The sequence below is a fragment of the Lepidothrix coronata genome, unplaced genomic scaffold (genome assembly GCF_001604755.1).
Source record: "Lepidothrix coronata isolate B3197 unplaced genomic scaffold, Lepidothrix_coronata-1.0 Scaffold68, whole genome shotgun sequence".
In the NCBI taxonomy this organism is placed as follows: Eukaryota; Metazoa; Chordata; class Aves; order Passeriformes; family Pipridae; genus Lepidothrix; species Lepidothrix coronata.
In genome coordinates, this window is record NW_016690248.1 from 1,593,907 (window position 1) to 1,609,944 (window position 16,038).

The window sequence follows — 16,038 nt, forward strand, 5'->3', positions numbered from 1 at the left end:
TGGCAGTCATAAGCAGATGTAAATTGAATAAATGTAGTCAGTTTTTCTGCCTCTTTTGGAAAAAACTCTCCCCTGTGTATATATATCCTTGTTATTCCTCTTACTCCACCTCCCTCCATGTTTTTAACTCTTCCAGTATGTTTATTTAACAGTGTTTAGAAGTACTACCTAACTCTTCATATCTCTTAAAATACTTTATCATCTGTAATTTACTTGCAACTGCTTAATTTTTCTGCAGTTTAAATATGTACATACAAGGCAGAAAGGTGTCAGAGTCAAAAGTCAATAGGATGTGCTCATCTCTTTGGATTAGAAAGAAACATAGTCAGAAACAGCTACAACAGAACTATTGTATCTTCATCTGCTTTTCCCTCAAGATGCTGACAAAAAACAGGGGGACTGATTTGTTTCACTTTCCCCCTAGGATACTGTCATAGGAGATCTGCTTTGGTCAGCATCACTGTCATCTGAGAGGCTTTTATCACTTGCTTTCTCCATTAGTGATAGAAATGATTTCTCTGGCAGGCATCTCCAATAAAACTGTTTCGACTTTTCAGACAGATACAATTAAACATTGTTGTATAGTGCCTTCTATGTAAAATATCCCCAAGCAACTTGTAGACACTTAAAAAATAAAAAAAAGCCAAATAAGATAGAACACAGAATCAAATGTATCTTAATTTGTCCTTAAAACCCAGAAACAGTTAAATGTCTGTTGTGCTAACTAGAGGAAGGACATTGTCAAGTACTACATCTGTCATCCACAACCTGTATCTGGCATATGCCATCAGAATACTAGCTGTACTAGATCTTGATTCTGAAATTACTGTGCAGAGAAGTCACTGAAATGTAGCACATTAGACTGGCTGTAAATGTTAAATGCCAACAAATTTGACTCACATATTAGAAGGATCAAATTAAACATGGCAGTCAGTGTCTTTCAAATTCATATAGTACCACAGCAGAGGAAATGCAGTACAGTAGGTCTAAATTATGTAGTAATCCTAATGGCAGCATTTGTCCAAAATGATGCCTATGAAGTATTTCATCTCATAATCCATGAAGTTCTGAATTACTGTAATCCAGCCATGGCTTTAAAGTCTTGATTTTAATCCGACTCTGAAGTTTTTAAGAGACTAAATCCCTTATATTTGATTTAAAACAACAACTATTTTTTTAACCAATCAGTGTGTCTTTCCTTTATTCTCAATTTATTTTCTCCAGATCATTGACAACAGCTGTCACTAGCAATAAATTGGAACACAAGTAGGTCAATAAAAAGTGTATGTTGCTTGGCAGAGTACTGTATACACATACACTGCAGCAGAACAGTAAATATAGCTAACAGTCTTCAAAAGACAGGCAAAATTCTACTTTACCTAGTTTGCCATTTTTTACTGATAGATCTAGATATGCTTAGAGGTACCCAGCATGCCTTATATGTTAAGTGACATCTATGCTGTTTTCAGTGGTAATTTTTAACAAGATTTCCTGGATTTTTGGCCATTTTTGACCCCATGAAGAGAACGTTTTCAAGGCTACATAGTAATGCTTCAAGCCAAATTGATTCCTGCTGTAATTTCACTGAATGATAGAATTCCCAATAACTGCATTTAGGAACTAAGTCTGTTGTCCTTGAAGGGATAAGCACAGACATGCTGTGGGTGCCCAAGGGCACAGTCCCACACCTTCCTCAAAACACTGCATATGTGGTATAAAAAAGAGCAGAGCGTACCCAGCTTCACAGTTTTCCTTATGTCTAAATCAGAACATGCTCCTCAGGATTATTTTATTGCATTATGGGTATTCTTTCAAACTTGAAGTGTGGTTTTTCTTCACTTATATTTATTTTTCTTTTTTTCTGGCCTTAGAGGAGTGAGATAATACATCTTCTACAGCTTTTTTTTTTTAATTCATGTTTTGTTGAATGTCTGTTCCACCTTTATGAATTTCAGTGCTACACACACATCCACCAGCTTTACATTGTCCAAGCGACATATCCTGTGGTGAGATAGAATTCCTATGTTTGTTTGTCAAACAGTAAACCATATACCCAGAAAATATTCAGACTGTAAAGGTGTTATGCATAGAGCTCATGAAGAGTTCAAAAAACAACTTCTTGGCACATCTCTTTGTTTTGGCTTGAAACCCCAAGTGTCTCATTTTCAAAAGTCTCCTCTTCCTTGTTCTTCCTCAGAGTGGAAAGGAGAAGGTGCTCTGTTGTATGGGTTCTGATTCCCAAACAACATCTGGAAGTGATTTCACTTTGCATTGCTCAAAATGCCCCAGGGACTCCTGAAATATTTAGAGAAACTTTTGTAGTGCTGAACACATCCTGAGGAGCACAGTTAAGGAACAGAGCTTGGCTCCTCTTTCTTCTCATCAGCAATCTAAAAAATCACTGGTCAGATAGACCAATGTCTACTACACCAAATTCCTGAAAATTCATATACTTACTTTGGACTGCTCCCAGTTTCTTGGCTTTGAGGGATTTCAAGACTTCATCTGACTATCCCAGTCTCCCTCTTATTCTTACTTGTGGCACTGAATTTTCTCATGTGTACCCTGCCTATGATAAAATAACATTAGATGTGCCAGACACTGCCTCCCATGATTAGATAATTAAGCTACCTGTTCTCTGCAAGACCACCTACCCCCTTTCTTTATAAGGACACTTGGTTTGGTGGGAAACAGATGCTTAATCAGCTCTGGCAGGAGATTCTCACAGGGTATAGAATTTATAGCCACTATTCCCTGTCATTAAAGGAAAACCAGACCCGTGGACCTCATTTGAACTTAAATGCTACATCCATGCCCCTCCTCCGTTCCTGTGGGCAAGTGGCTCAGCACTGCTTATCTTTGTATGATTAAACTGTCTGCACTCCCCAAAACAAAGAACATTCACTGCCTCCTGAGAATAGTCCCTGGCCTGTGCTGTCCCCCAGCTGTGCTCAGGCTTTGTCTGGAACTGAGCTCAAAACTATGCCAGGGAGAGTGAGTATCAGCAATTACACAGCATGGATGATCAAATGATAAAGCTGGTATCCTTGCCCTGCTTTATTTCACTTGCACAGGCATAGCCAAGGAATGTTTTTACTGAAAGACTCAGATCTGAAAATTTTGTCACTCAGGAAGGAGGATTTGTTTGCATTAATTGATTTTGATGTAGCTTTTTCTTACTCTACAGATAGACTAGAAAATATCTTCAGTCCACAATGATTCATAATAACGAGCAAGACAAGGGTCTTCTAATCAGGTTCAACAAACTCTCCTCCAGGTCCCAGCAGCAGAGCTGAATCTCATGGATGGGAAAAGACAGTCTCTCCCACGAGTCTTTCCCAGTCTTTCCTCACCTCTACAGCTGGTGAGCAATGAGCAGATGCCTACAGCAGATGATGAGCACCCTCCAAACCCTGCAGCTCTTGGAGTAGTCTAGGTCTCATGCTGAATATGCGGAAGTCTCAGCTACCTTCCATGGTGTTTGCCGTTCTACCACATCTCTGGTACTTGACAGAGCTTGTTTGCCTGAGGTTTGATTTCTCCTCTGCTATCTAGAAGTCCATCCCAGTGTAACTGGGACTTTGACTACTTGTGCTAGCTCACAGGGAGGTGTGAGTTTTCATCACCCTCAATTCCAGGATTCACAGATGTGGTGTGTACGAGATATTCTAATGCCTCTATTTGAGGCTTAATTCCCAAGTCAGCTTTGCTGTGCCCGTGGCAGTGGAAAATGTATTTACATACATTTGAAGAATGTGTTTCAAGTCCATTTTTCACAATATAATTACCCAGAAGTTTCCATTTTGCACTAGAAGGTTCACTGTAATGGCCCTAGGGTGCAAAGGCTGTGATCCCCCAGGGAAGCCTGGGAGCTTTCCTGATCATTCCTTAAACATGTAAAGTACATTTTCATCTGCCAGTGATAACAAACCACACAGGCAAATGATCATAACCTCTTTAATCTAGAGAATCACAGGTAGACTATTCAAAATCATTTTTAGCCTGGGAATACCCTGTTTATCTTCAGAACAAACAATGAGTCATGGAGCTGGAGAGGGGCTATGATAACCTAACACCCATGAGGAATATGAATTCCCAAAATCCCTATCAGTTGTTTACATGATTATGTGCCTCATTATGATTTCTTTCAAGTCCTGTGATTACCAAAGTTTCTTAGGCAGGCTTGACAAGACAGGATCCTTGGATAAAGTCTTTGTTTCAGGATCGCCTGCTTCTTTCAGTGTAGATATCCCATTCATGTCACCCAGCAGTTTCACCCAGACCTTGTCTTCTCCCTCAACAGAGCTGGGTACATCAAAGCTGGCTGCCAGGTAGTCCCTCTCCCAGAAAGGTCTTTCTGCCTTTGGTTTTCAGCTGCTTCTTAAGAATTTAAGGCGTCATTCCATGGGATTTTAAAACAAAATAGATCTGGACTGCTGTAGTCCTGCCCTCTCTCCCTAGGTCTGATTATAAAAGTTTTCACTCCATCTTCAACTGAAATTAGTTTATTTCACTATATCTATTTAACATACATTGAAAGAGACAAAAGTCCCTATTGTGAGTACTTCTTTCTTTCCTCTCTTTTCACTTGTACACTTTGCCCTTGCGTGTTTTAGTTTAGATATTGATTTTGCATGGATATCTATAAGTCATGAATCTGGGTCATACCCAGGAATTTGTGGTAGATTTTGACTCTTTCTCTTGTATTTCACTACATTAAGATGGTTAGTCTGGGGGATTTTGCATTTTTGCCAAAATAGGAGTCCCCACTTATTTTATCCTTCTGCATTTCATTTAAGTTAGATGCGAGGCTTTAATTTTGTCTGATATTTTTTGCAACAGTAACTCCCTCTGTAGGTATCTGTACTATTCATCTATTCATCTAATCTGAGCTATTGACCTTGTTATACTAAACCCAACAAGATGTTGTGTAATTGTGTGATTGAGTAAATTTTTCTTGCATTTGGCCTGACTCCAATCAGATCCTTTGTGCCTGTCTTTCTGAAATGCCTATAGTACTATCATCTAAATGGCTCAGAAATACTCTCCTGTCCCTCTCCACTTGGCATGCTCCTTTGGTGAACCTCCAGACCTGCTGGGTCTGCCAGAGTAAGCATGAGACTCCTATAGTTAGGTACCCACTTCGTGCAGTGTCACGGGCTCTGTGTGTGTGCCGTGCCGCGCCGCAGACGCAGCACTGCTATGTCCCATAAAACAGCATTTATTTGAAGTTGTGGAATGGGCAAGAGGCTGTGATACATCAGGGGAGAACACTATTTTGTATAGCAATACCCACTCAGCTCTGTTGTTTACCCCAAAGAAGAACACCCTTATCTGTGACCCAACATGCCAGACAAACTCCTGACACGTGTCCTGGTATGAAACAGCAAACAGGCAAGGCTGTGTACCCCTGCCTTTTACTTTACATGGTTTTCTTCCTCTTATAGGATTTTCTTCTCCTCCTGGACTGAAAGCTCAGGGCATACCGCCACAGCTTCAAAAATGGACATAGGTTTACCTGGCTATGCCAGTTTCTTCTGATTTGCCCTAGCTCTGACCAAATTTCAAAGTCACTCATTTTGCTGTTCTACTTCTTTCCAACACACCCATTTTTTCAGTGTTTAGACTCCTAAAGTTGTGAAACTGGTCCTATATTTAGAATTATGATTTAAACTGCTTTTATTACATGCAATTGTTGTACACTGAGGAAGCACTAGTTGGGTTTTTTATAACACTTCAGCAGTATTATCTCTGAAGGGTATTAAAATGTGCACTTGGCTACATTTATGATGTTTAATTGAACTTTTATTAGTTTTTTTAATGTATCCTCATAAAGCACCGTACGACAGTAAGAAATAACGTACAAGTGGTAGATTATGTAAATGAAGCAGAAAATGCTATAGTTTAGTATTTAGTTCATATAAAATATAAAAATTAGATGAAAAATGTGGGTTTGAATGCAGTTATAATTAAAATTGTATATTGGAGTCTAACCTACACCATACTCTGTAAATACCACTGGTTGCTCTGAGTTCCAAGGAGATTATTTTGCAGTAGATACTGATAAATTACTGTACAAAGTAAGGCTTTTATTGATTCACTTTGTTTGATTCTTTCCCCTTTATTTTACTGCATGAGTTTACATTTTTGCAATTATCTGCTAAACTGGAGTAAATTAAATTCAGAGAAGACAGCAAAAGACAAAGGGGGCAGAGATGCACTGTAATGGCATGGAGCTAAATAGGATGAGAGAAGCATATACACACACAAAAGCATTTCACCTGGGTAATGGTAACACCACTCTTAGGAGCTCAACAACCCAGAAATTCTGAAAGGCTGCTTCTGGGAGGGGAGTAATTACGATGCCCACAGCCATCTCACCTCATGCTGGGATCCCGCACAACATAACAAGCAATGGAAATGCCGTCTTTCCCGCTGGTTTTCGACAGGCTCCCAGAGAAAGTGGTGCCAAGGCAAGTGAGAGAAATTCTGGACAGTAGCGGATTGTTTGATAAATTTCATCCTGGATTCAGCCCCAGCCATGCTACTGAGGCTGCCCTTGTCAAAGTCATAAATGGTTTGAATGCCGCTGCTGAAAAGGAAGCCTGGCCTTGTTTGTACTATCAGATCTAGCCGTGGGGGGGTTATTCTGTAAAAGGCTGGATTCTGTTGCAGTGCCTAGGTGACTGGCTAGTGTTGACTGAGAATGCGTTGAAATGGTTCCAGCGGTACTTGATTGCTTTCCCCAATCAACGTAGTAGGGTAAATTCTCCTCGAGAGCAGCCAGTTTCACATAATGACACTTGATCCCAGGGAGAATTCACCAGCGGCCTGACTTAGTTGGCGCTGATGCTTTACGCTCTTTCTCTTGCCTTTCAGAGAGATATATGAGATGCATTAGAGCAGTGTATTAGAACTCCTTTTTGGCTTTATTGAAGAGGACTATATTTCTAAAAGTACCAACAATCAGATATTCAGAAACGAAAGACTTTCTTGTGCAGTCAAGATTATTAATAGAGATAAAACACTTGTTTCTACCTGTTAATTTGAAGTCAGACTTCTTTTTAATTTTTTTTTTTTTTAAAGAGGTCTGAATTATCTTTGTAAGTCTGGAGTGACAGTGCTGATCTCAATAGATTCATACACTTGTAAATAACTTACAAGAAGAGTCTGACTCAATTGTCTGAAAACCAGAAATCACTGAATAACTTTCCTTGGGACTTCAGTTTACATTCATGACCAGTAAGCCTAACAAAGAGATTCCAGTGCTGCTTCTGCTCTTCACAGCCACTCCAGTTCAACCAATATCCTAGTACCATTTTAACCCTGTAGAAATTTTTCTATTCTCTCTCTTCTCAGGCTGTAGCAAGGCTGTCATCTGCAGGGGCATTGCAAAGTTGAGACCAAAAACCTGAAAAGAGTTTTAGCCACAGACCTTTCTGAGTGTCTTCAGTGGGAAAACAGATTTGCTTCTCCTCCAAGTGCCTCTTGTCAACAACACACAGGATCTGAAATAAGCATCCAGTGAGATTGCCTGCAAATTTTCCAGTCTGAGATTATCACCAATGTAACTAAATAAGCTGCAGAGGAAATTTGGATGAACCTTCATGTTTGTAACAGAGATGGGTTCTTGGTCACCAGGTCACTATAACTTCAGAGTCTGTAAAATCAGAATAAGATTAACAATTTTTTGTGAACTTCATAGATACAAAATGTGCAGTATGCAAAAGAGCTATCCTGAATAATTAATTTATGCATCAGTTTTCTCACGTGTCTTCATATGTCCATGAGCTGAGGCAACCTCTTATCTTCAAGAAGCCCATAGAAGAGGGGTTTTTTTCTACTTTTTCTACTTCGTGGCATAATAATTTGAACTATTTTGTTACTAAAATGATATAAGAAATTTATACAGTGTATAAAACCATGCATTGAATCTATAGGACATTTCAGCTTCCCATTTTCACCCAAGGTGCACATTAGTTATCTGAATATAAAGGTTATTAAGATGTAGTGATAAATTGAAGAATGGTATTTCATAGATTGAATTACGATACCAGAATTTGACTTGGCATGTTTATTAACACTATTGAACAAGTTCTGTTTAAAAAGCTAATGCTAATCTATCCATTTTATCCCAATGCATCCTAATTTCTATTAGGCATCCCCTGATTTCTAAATCAGTTGTGTATTTTTCCCATGGAAATACCTAAACATTCACATGGAGAATATATGTGCTTTGTTTTAACATGGCATTTTAATGGCTTCTCTTTTTTATATGAGACTTCACAAACAACAGTTGGACTTAGTACAAACTGATGACTTCAGTTTTTGCGTTACACTTAACCCAGCCCTCAGCAGGGCCCTCAAAGCAGGCTTCTCGGTTCAGTAATGTTCATATTCGTGCTAATCCCCCCATTGCTAATCATAACATGGGAGAATAAAACCTGCTGCAAGTTGAAAATCATTTTACAATTAACTTATAAATAAGCCAACCATAATTACATTGTGTTATCTCACATTGTTTTTACAGCCTCTTGCCATGCTTCAAAGAAGGAAATTGGACATACAGTGCTGGGTGATATTTAGGACAGAATGTTGCAAAGGATGTATTTTAATGACCTGAGTTTGAAAGGCTCATGTAAAGGTTCATCACTTTGAACATTTCAGATAGATGAGACCACTGGTTTGTTGCTCTGCCTTGCTTTGCTTTTTTGTACTTCATAGTAAATCATCTTACCTAGGTCATTGCACAAGACAAAGAGAGACAGAATATTTTTTTAAAAATTCCTTTTGTGTTTCTGAAAACATAGCTATTTTTCTGTATCTAACTAACACTGTTTCAATGTGTAATATTTCATAATTGACCAAGACCAAATTCAGATGGTTCTTATTATTAAGATAATATTAGCATCTTGTTGCACACAGGAAGTATTTGCAGCTGTAGTAGGTTATGAGATCCTGGGACACAAACCTGTCTTTAGTCCCCTTGCTGACCTACTAGGTAGAGTAAGCTGAGGTGAAATTTCACTCTGCAAAGAATAATATTTTATAGAAAGTTGGAACAAAGGAACTATTTTTCATATCAACCAGTTTTTTAGGACAGAAATCATTCTAAAGTAGGCAGACTTTGAATTTCATTTCCATCTAGTTATATTTAGCCTTTCTTCTCTTCCAAATAAGGTTGACTAACCTTCTCTGATACAATTAAATGTCCTTAAAACAGTATGCACATCAGTAGAAAGAAACAAAGTAAACACACTGCCAAATAGCCTTGTGTTCTTAAGGAAGTTATATGGCTGTGCTCTTCTGTCAATAGGCTCCTCTGTGCCCCCACTGATCTCAGTTATGAATCTGAGCATGTTCTTACTGCTATCAGCAAGAAAGTTTTACTCATTCATTCCTCTGACTTCACTTTTTAGATCTGCATCTTCTCTGGCTGACACAAAACATGTTGTTAAACACACGTGCAGAAAAATCCCAATTTCAAGAAAAAAAAGTAGTTACGAATGTGGACTGGTTTGGACTGGGATAGAGTTCATTTTCTTTGTAATATCTCCTATAGTGCTCTATATTGGATCCATAACCAAAACAGTGTTGATAATACAGAGATGCTTCAGTATTGTTGAGCAGCACTAACACAACCTCAGGGCATTCTCTGCCTCTCACCCCACCCCACCAAGCAGGCTGGGGGTGCACAAAGAGTTGGGAGGGGACACATCTGGGAGAGCTGACCCCAGCTGACTGCACCATATGGTGTCATGCTCAGCCAGAAAGAGCTGGGGGAAGAAGGAGAAAGAGGGGATGTTCAGAGTGATGGCATTTATCTGCCCAAGTCACTGTCAAGCACATTGAAGCCCTGCTTTCCGTGAGATGGCCTTTGTCTCAGTGCACAAGTTTTCTTACTTTTACTCTTCTACACTTTTACTCTTTTGATTCTCTTCCCCATCCCATTGGAGGGAAGTGAGCGATTAACTGTGTGGAGCTGAGCTGCCCATTGGAGTTAATGTACAACAGATGAATGGTAAAAACATCAGAACTCAGACTACTCAGGAATATCTCATTTTCTTTAGATAAGGACAAAGGGATGACACTCTAACCAATACTGAGAAAACTATTTTGCAAGGCAAAACTTCCCTCTCTGAGAGAGAGGAAGATGTGGCATTAACCACAGTATAAGCTGAGAAGAACCAGGACATGTTTTAGCTGAGTAGAGAAAGAAGAAGGTCACCTCCCACGTATATGAGACTGGAAGAATCTGCAGGGTCAGGAAACGTGAAGACTTTTATGAGAGGCAACAACTACAGATGCAATGTTACAGTCTGAAATGACTTGGCAAATGGCTGTTCTCCATAGTGACTGAGAAAGGTGCCATAGAGAGAGCTTGTAGGAGGAGATGAAAAAATTTGCTTCAGCCACGAGGAGCTCACTGAGGTGGTGACAAGGAGACATCAGTTTGTTTTGAGTTTGAATGGGAGTGGATAAATCTGGATCACAGATGGACTTGTGAATTTAAGGACAGAGCGAAAAGTTGAATTTGTGCCCTGCAGGTTAGGTAGATTAAGGAAGGGATGGAATTTCCGAGACCTGTTTGAGGAGAAATCAATGGAGAAATTGGCACTAGGAACACCAATGGAATTGCAGCAGGCAGCCCAGCACTGAGTCGGAGATGAACTCCAGGCAGCAAAAGTAAACAGCACTCTCAGCATGCTTACAGATAAGAGGGAGAAGAGTGAGATGGTAGCTGTGGAGGCAAGCAGGTTCAATGTGTGTTTTCAAAGTGGAGAGATTAAACACACACTTGTTTTGAGAGGAGGGTGAAGCCAAGGCAAATAACAATGTACAGAGAGGAATAGAAAAAGAGGTAAGCAGGCACCAGGGAGAAGAAAAGACAGAATATCTTGTTCCGCTTAATGCTTACATCCGTTTCGCAGACCAGAACTGCACTAATTTGGGAAGCAGTTTATATAATCCATAAAAATGCATTTTATTAGCTTTTTTTTACTTTGAATCACTGACTTCTAAAGAATGAGAACAGCCATAAATGCTATTGTCTCCACAGGCAGCAATTTGAAAATAGAAGATCCATGGTTACACAATAAGTGTATTTTCTTCATAAAAAATATTTGCAAATCAGGTTTAAAATAAGGGGGAAATAGCTTTAAAATATTCTGCACTTCAGAAAATAATAAAATGTCTTCTTATTTTCCCCTGATAGGCCACGCAATGCAGATTACTTTATGCAGGAAGCTAAACGGAAGAAGCATAAAGCAGATGCAATGGTGAGAACATTTTCTTTCCAGTTACATTGCTGCAAATTATTTTTGTGATGCACTTTCTTCATCAGCACAGTATTGCTGGGGTAATTATAAAATCTATTATAGGGATGGCTAGGCTTGTTAAATTAAGAAATGTTTATATAATCAAATGTTCATAGCCCAATAAACTATGACTTAACAAATAATGACTTACTGAGATAAAGGCCTGGATAAATAAAACTTTCTGTTTATCCCTTTGCTTTAATTAGTAACTATAGTAATGGAGGCTGTGTAAGGGATCCACATGCCTATCTTCTCAGTTTAAGTAGCTGACTAGGTCCTATAATTGCATCCCCAAATCTGATCTGGTGGCTGAGGTATTTGTACTTTTTTTTAAAGAGTTTTGGCTTTTCAGTGCCAGAAGAACCCTGGTTTCACGGCAAATGTTTCTGGACATAATCAGAAGCACACAAGGAATCTGTGCAACCCTAGAGGAACACCTAGCACACAAAGTATTGTTGCAACAAACAGATTCTTGGCCCTGGCTTTGACCTGTCTAAAAATGTAGCCAGTAAGAAATAGGGGAATCTGAGATTATATGGAGCACTAAACTTGTCTTTCCAGACAAATGGGTGCAAGAAAGTATACAGGGCTCCAGGAGAGCTCTGCTTAGCTATCCTTCAGCTTTCTCCAAGGCTGTGTTCTCCAGCACCATGGATAAGCCAGCGACATGAGGTCTCTGAGATGGCAGTATATGGAGTGGAACCCTGCATTAGTGTGGCTGTCTTGCAGGTGGGAGTAGCTGCATTCCTGCCTTGCTCTGTCAGTCAAACACTCTGCTGTCAGAGCATCAGGAAAGAAGAAAGGTGGCTCAGAACCTCTGTTTCTTCACCTCTTTTTTTCTCAGCTGTGCAAAATGTAAAAAGGCCACGGAAGCAGAAGCAGGCCCTTAATTTAGGACACTAACACCGTGTTTTACACTCTACCTGAGTTTATTAGCACAGATTTCCATGGTTTATTCAGTTCCATATTACTTTAAAGTGAGTCTTAAATCAGAAAATATTGTGGAGAAGTACAAATGGTGCAATTTAGTGTGTTGCTTTAAACAGAATGGAAAAGATCACTTGATATGCAAAGGAAATTCTTAGCCTGGAGAGAAATGTTTTTATGGTAGAATCCCAGAAAAAGGAGTTGCAAGCATTATTCTCTGCTCTCTGCCAGAAGTTTCCTGCATGAAAGTCATCTAGACACAGTTTGAATAGCTTCCTATCAGTATTAGGTGGTTGAAATATCCTCCACATTCAGCTTCCCTATACAGTGGACCAGCACCTTACTTACACCTTGTGAATTGCCCTTTGCAGGTACTTCCTTTCCCTCTCTGGCTGTGTAGGCATCCCGAAGGAAATGCCATATTGCCAAAGTGCCTTTTAGGCACTTTGAATCACCTTGCTGGGCTCAACACCACCTGCTTTGGCACTGCATTACTTAACATAGGCACTTAGAGTGAGCAGCCCTGAAAATCTCTCTAAGTCTCTCTGCTCCTCAGTCCCCCATCTGTGAAATTGGGATAATAGCGCTTCCACCTCCACTGGAGCATCAGGGAGAGAAATACAATAAAAAGTTTGTGAAGTTCTCTGGTATGATCGCAATGGGAGTCATATAAGAACCTAAAATAGATTGAAGCCAGTGTGCCATTCCAAAGTTACTATTTAAAATCTTTATCCGTTGGAAAAGAATAAGGTCCATTAACCTTTCACTGTGTTCATCAGATTTCAGCCAAATACATCCAGTCCATTAATGGGCTTTATGTACCGCAGGAGTTGTGACTGAAGGAGAAAGAAGTCAGGACAGAGAGGTCTTAGTATGATTCTCCTTTCACATCAAAAATGAAATTCTGAGAGCAGATAAGTGGTATGTAAGTGTACACATATGAACATCATGTGTATATTTGCATATACACTGTCACTGAGGACATATATATGCACATATATGCCTATAAGCACAAAAATATACACACAGAGTCAAAGAAGTACCAAAAACAGGAGAAGAAATGGGACAAGGAAGGAGGATCTCGGAAGATGCTGAGGGAGCAGCATATCCTCCTGAAAGAGGAGGATATAGAAAGCAAATTCCTGTCAAGAGGAGAGCAGTGCTGAAAATGGTAGGGATAAAGAAGACAGGGTAACAGAGATGAACCTTTGTATATGAGTTAGTAGTCAAAGTATTTAGTTCTCTTCTCTTAGTTCAGGGTTTCATTTACCTTTCTTTGTTGGGTGATAAAAAATTACATCTGCAAAGATATGTGAAACACTTTTTAATGAAAGCTTGAACAAAAGGCCTGATGAGTTTGTGGAATTTTCAGCACTGGAAGAGCTTTGACAAACACTTGTCAGGAATGTCCTAGGCAGACCTGATCCTTCTTTGGACACAAAAGTGTTGAACAAATAATATCTCAGAGCTTTTTTCAGCTCTGCTTTCGGTATCTTCTGCATGATTTTCACTCATACAGAGAGTTTGATGGGGTTTAGCTTTTTCCCAGAAAAAAATTGTGAATCTGAAGATATACCAACTGGTGTCAAGTTTACAATTTATGTTGAAAAAATCCTATGAAATGTAAGCACATCTTGATGATTACACTATTTCTCTGTGTCCTTATTTTTTCCCTCTAGGTGGAGAAGTTTGGAAAGGCACTGAATTATGCAGAAGCAGCGCTATCATTTATTGAGTGTGGAAATGCAATGGAACAAGGCCCAATGGAATCTAAATCCCCTTATACCATGTATTCAGAAACAGTTGAACTCATCAGGTAGGAAAGGGAGGAGATGGTCTCAGGGGTTGATGATCTCTGTGCAAACATGCTCATCTGCATTATCACAGTTTCCTACATACAGGAAAAGGGGAGAAGTGGAATCCTCAGAAGTGCCTGGTCAGTGCATATGTAATGTGTATGTATTATCTGTGATTTCTTTAGAAATTAAATCAGGAAACTTTGAAGAATAAAAAAAATTTTAAAAAATGGACCAAAAAAACCGGCACCCAAATACTTTTATATTACTTGAACTGCAAATTACTTCAAGAGTGTCATGATGTAAGTCCCAAGCTACTGAATAGAGAAAAATAGTAATCCATAATAACAAAACACTCTCACAGAATGGTAGTTTGAAAAATCTTGCAATGTGTTTTAAGATTGCTGTTTAAAGGTTACCTGAAAGAAGATGTCAACAGGGATAGAAAAATGGACACTTAAAGTCCACTTGGTGTGTATGCTCCCAATGTAGCCAGTGGAGTCTCAAAAGCATCTCAGCTCACCCTAAAGCCACCCCTACTTTTAGTCACCCTCATGGCTCTCCAAACAGTACAGTGTAGAATTCTGTCCCATCCACAGTCCCCATGAAGAAAATATGTCCCTAAAGTCCTTTTCTCCATTACAGTTGGTACTGACCATTAACATTATTGGCAGTGCTGGTAGAGAAAACAAAGATCAAAATCATCCCAGCAGCTGAGGGACTCTCTGCAAGAGAGTGACACACTAGCGGAGAAAGTTGCACTGCCAGGGGCCATGGCATCATTCCTCAGGACAGTCAACTGTGCAGCTCTCATCAGGATTAAGTTCATAGGAAGTAACATATTTGCATTTTTAATAACATTCGTAATGGATCGAAGCTTCTAAAACAAATGCGTTATTTTGGACTTAGTGTTGATGCAAAAATTTTCTCGCATGTTAATAATTCCACTGGCATTTTATTCCACTTAGGGTTGTCTTCTGATGCATTTCAGTGGATTGAGGCCAGCTTTCTAACTAGGAGGTTATTGAACAAAACCAAATAGGTTTTTTTCTGTAAAAGAATAGTACATTCCATCTCTGCAATTCTTCCCTTCCTTTTTTTTCCCCATGTCTGCAATTCTTCTCTTTTTTTTTTTTTTTCAAAAGGCAGAAAGCTCTTTCTTGTCTTTCTTGTCCGCCCTGTCTTTTCTCATGGTAGTAAATATATGATCCTAACTCTGGAAATGAATTTTGCTTGCAGATCCATAGCTTTCAATAATATGTGTAGCTGTATTTGTGTTGTGGTGTGAATTGCTGTTGATCTCACTTTCTGCAGCTCAGAAAAATAAGTGGTTTGCTAGGTATGCCTGTAGAAACAAAATGTTCATGCTGAATTTTGGCACAGATATCAAGATTAAAGTCTGAAAGCAAAGGTAAGAAAAAAATCACAAGCAGCTAATTATGGGAAACAGGTATTTTTCTGGAAGTGAGCCCAGAAGCGCTCTGTGTTGTCCTAACCTTGTCTGTTGTTCAGGTATTCAGCTGGAAGCTGAGATTTCCAGAAACCAATTTGTGATTGCATAGCACATACACTCTTGAAACAGCAGTGCTACCTCTGTGGATGTTTAATATTTATAGAATCTGAATGTAATGTCATATGAGCAAAAATAGCTCTGAGCCACATGTTCCCCCTATGCTGCGCTCTGCTTGGAGGAACAAATCGGGGTAGACACGCTCAGAACTGGCAGGGTGAGGTCAGCACCAGCTTCCAGGCAGGCTGTCTGCCTTGAAATGCTCTGAAAACCTTTCTGCATGAACTCTGTGTAACTGGGTCTCTGCAGCAGCAGAGGTTATTTTGGTAAGACGGTGTCACCTCACCAGGTGCTCCCCTCTGGACTGACGGATGTTCAAGGGAGTTACTGCTGTTCAAAGTGTGCAGGGAGGCACGCTAATGGCAAAATAGCTCTGAAGCACAACCAGAAGAAACATAGGTATGTCTGGTAACTTAAGCAAATATGT

The 16,038-nt window shown here is 39.5% G+C and overlaps 1 protein-coding gene across 3 annotated transcripts in view; it reads left to right on the plus strand.

The window, feature by feature from the left end:
* AFF3 (AF4/FMR2 family member 3) overlaps positions 1-16,038 on the plus strand; it is a 329,927-nt gene that overhangs the window by 302,829 nt on the left and 11,060 nt on the right. For all 3 annotated transcript variants that reach the window (XR_001875384.1, XM_017818481.1, XM_017818482.1), the window contains exons 15-16: positions 11,216-11,279; positions 13,925-14,061. Coding sequence is in view for 2 of the 3 variants with exons in the window: in XM_017818481.1 (XP_017673970.1) it covers positions 11,216-11,279; positions 13,925-14,061 (201 nt within the window). In the remaining variant the exon portion in view is untranslated. The remainder of the gene's footprint in view (positions 1-11,215; positions 11,280-13,924; positions 14,062-16,038) is intronic.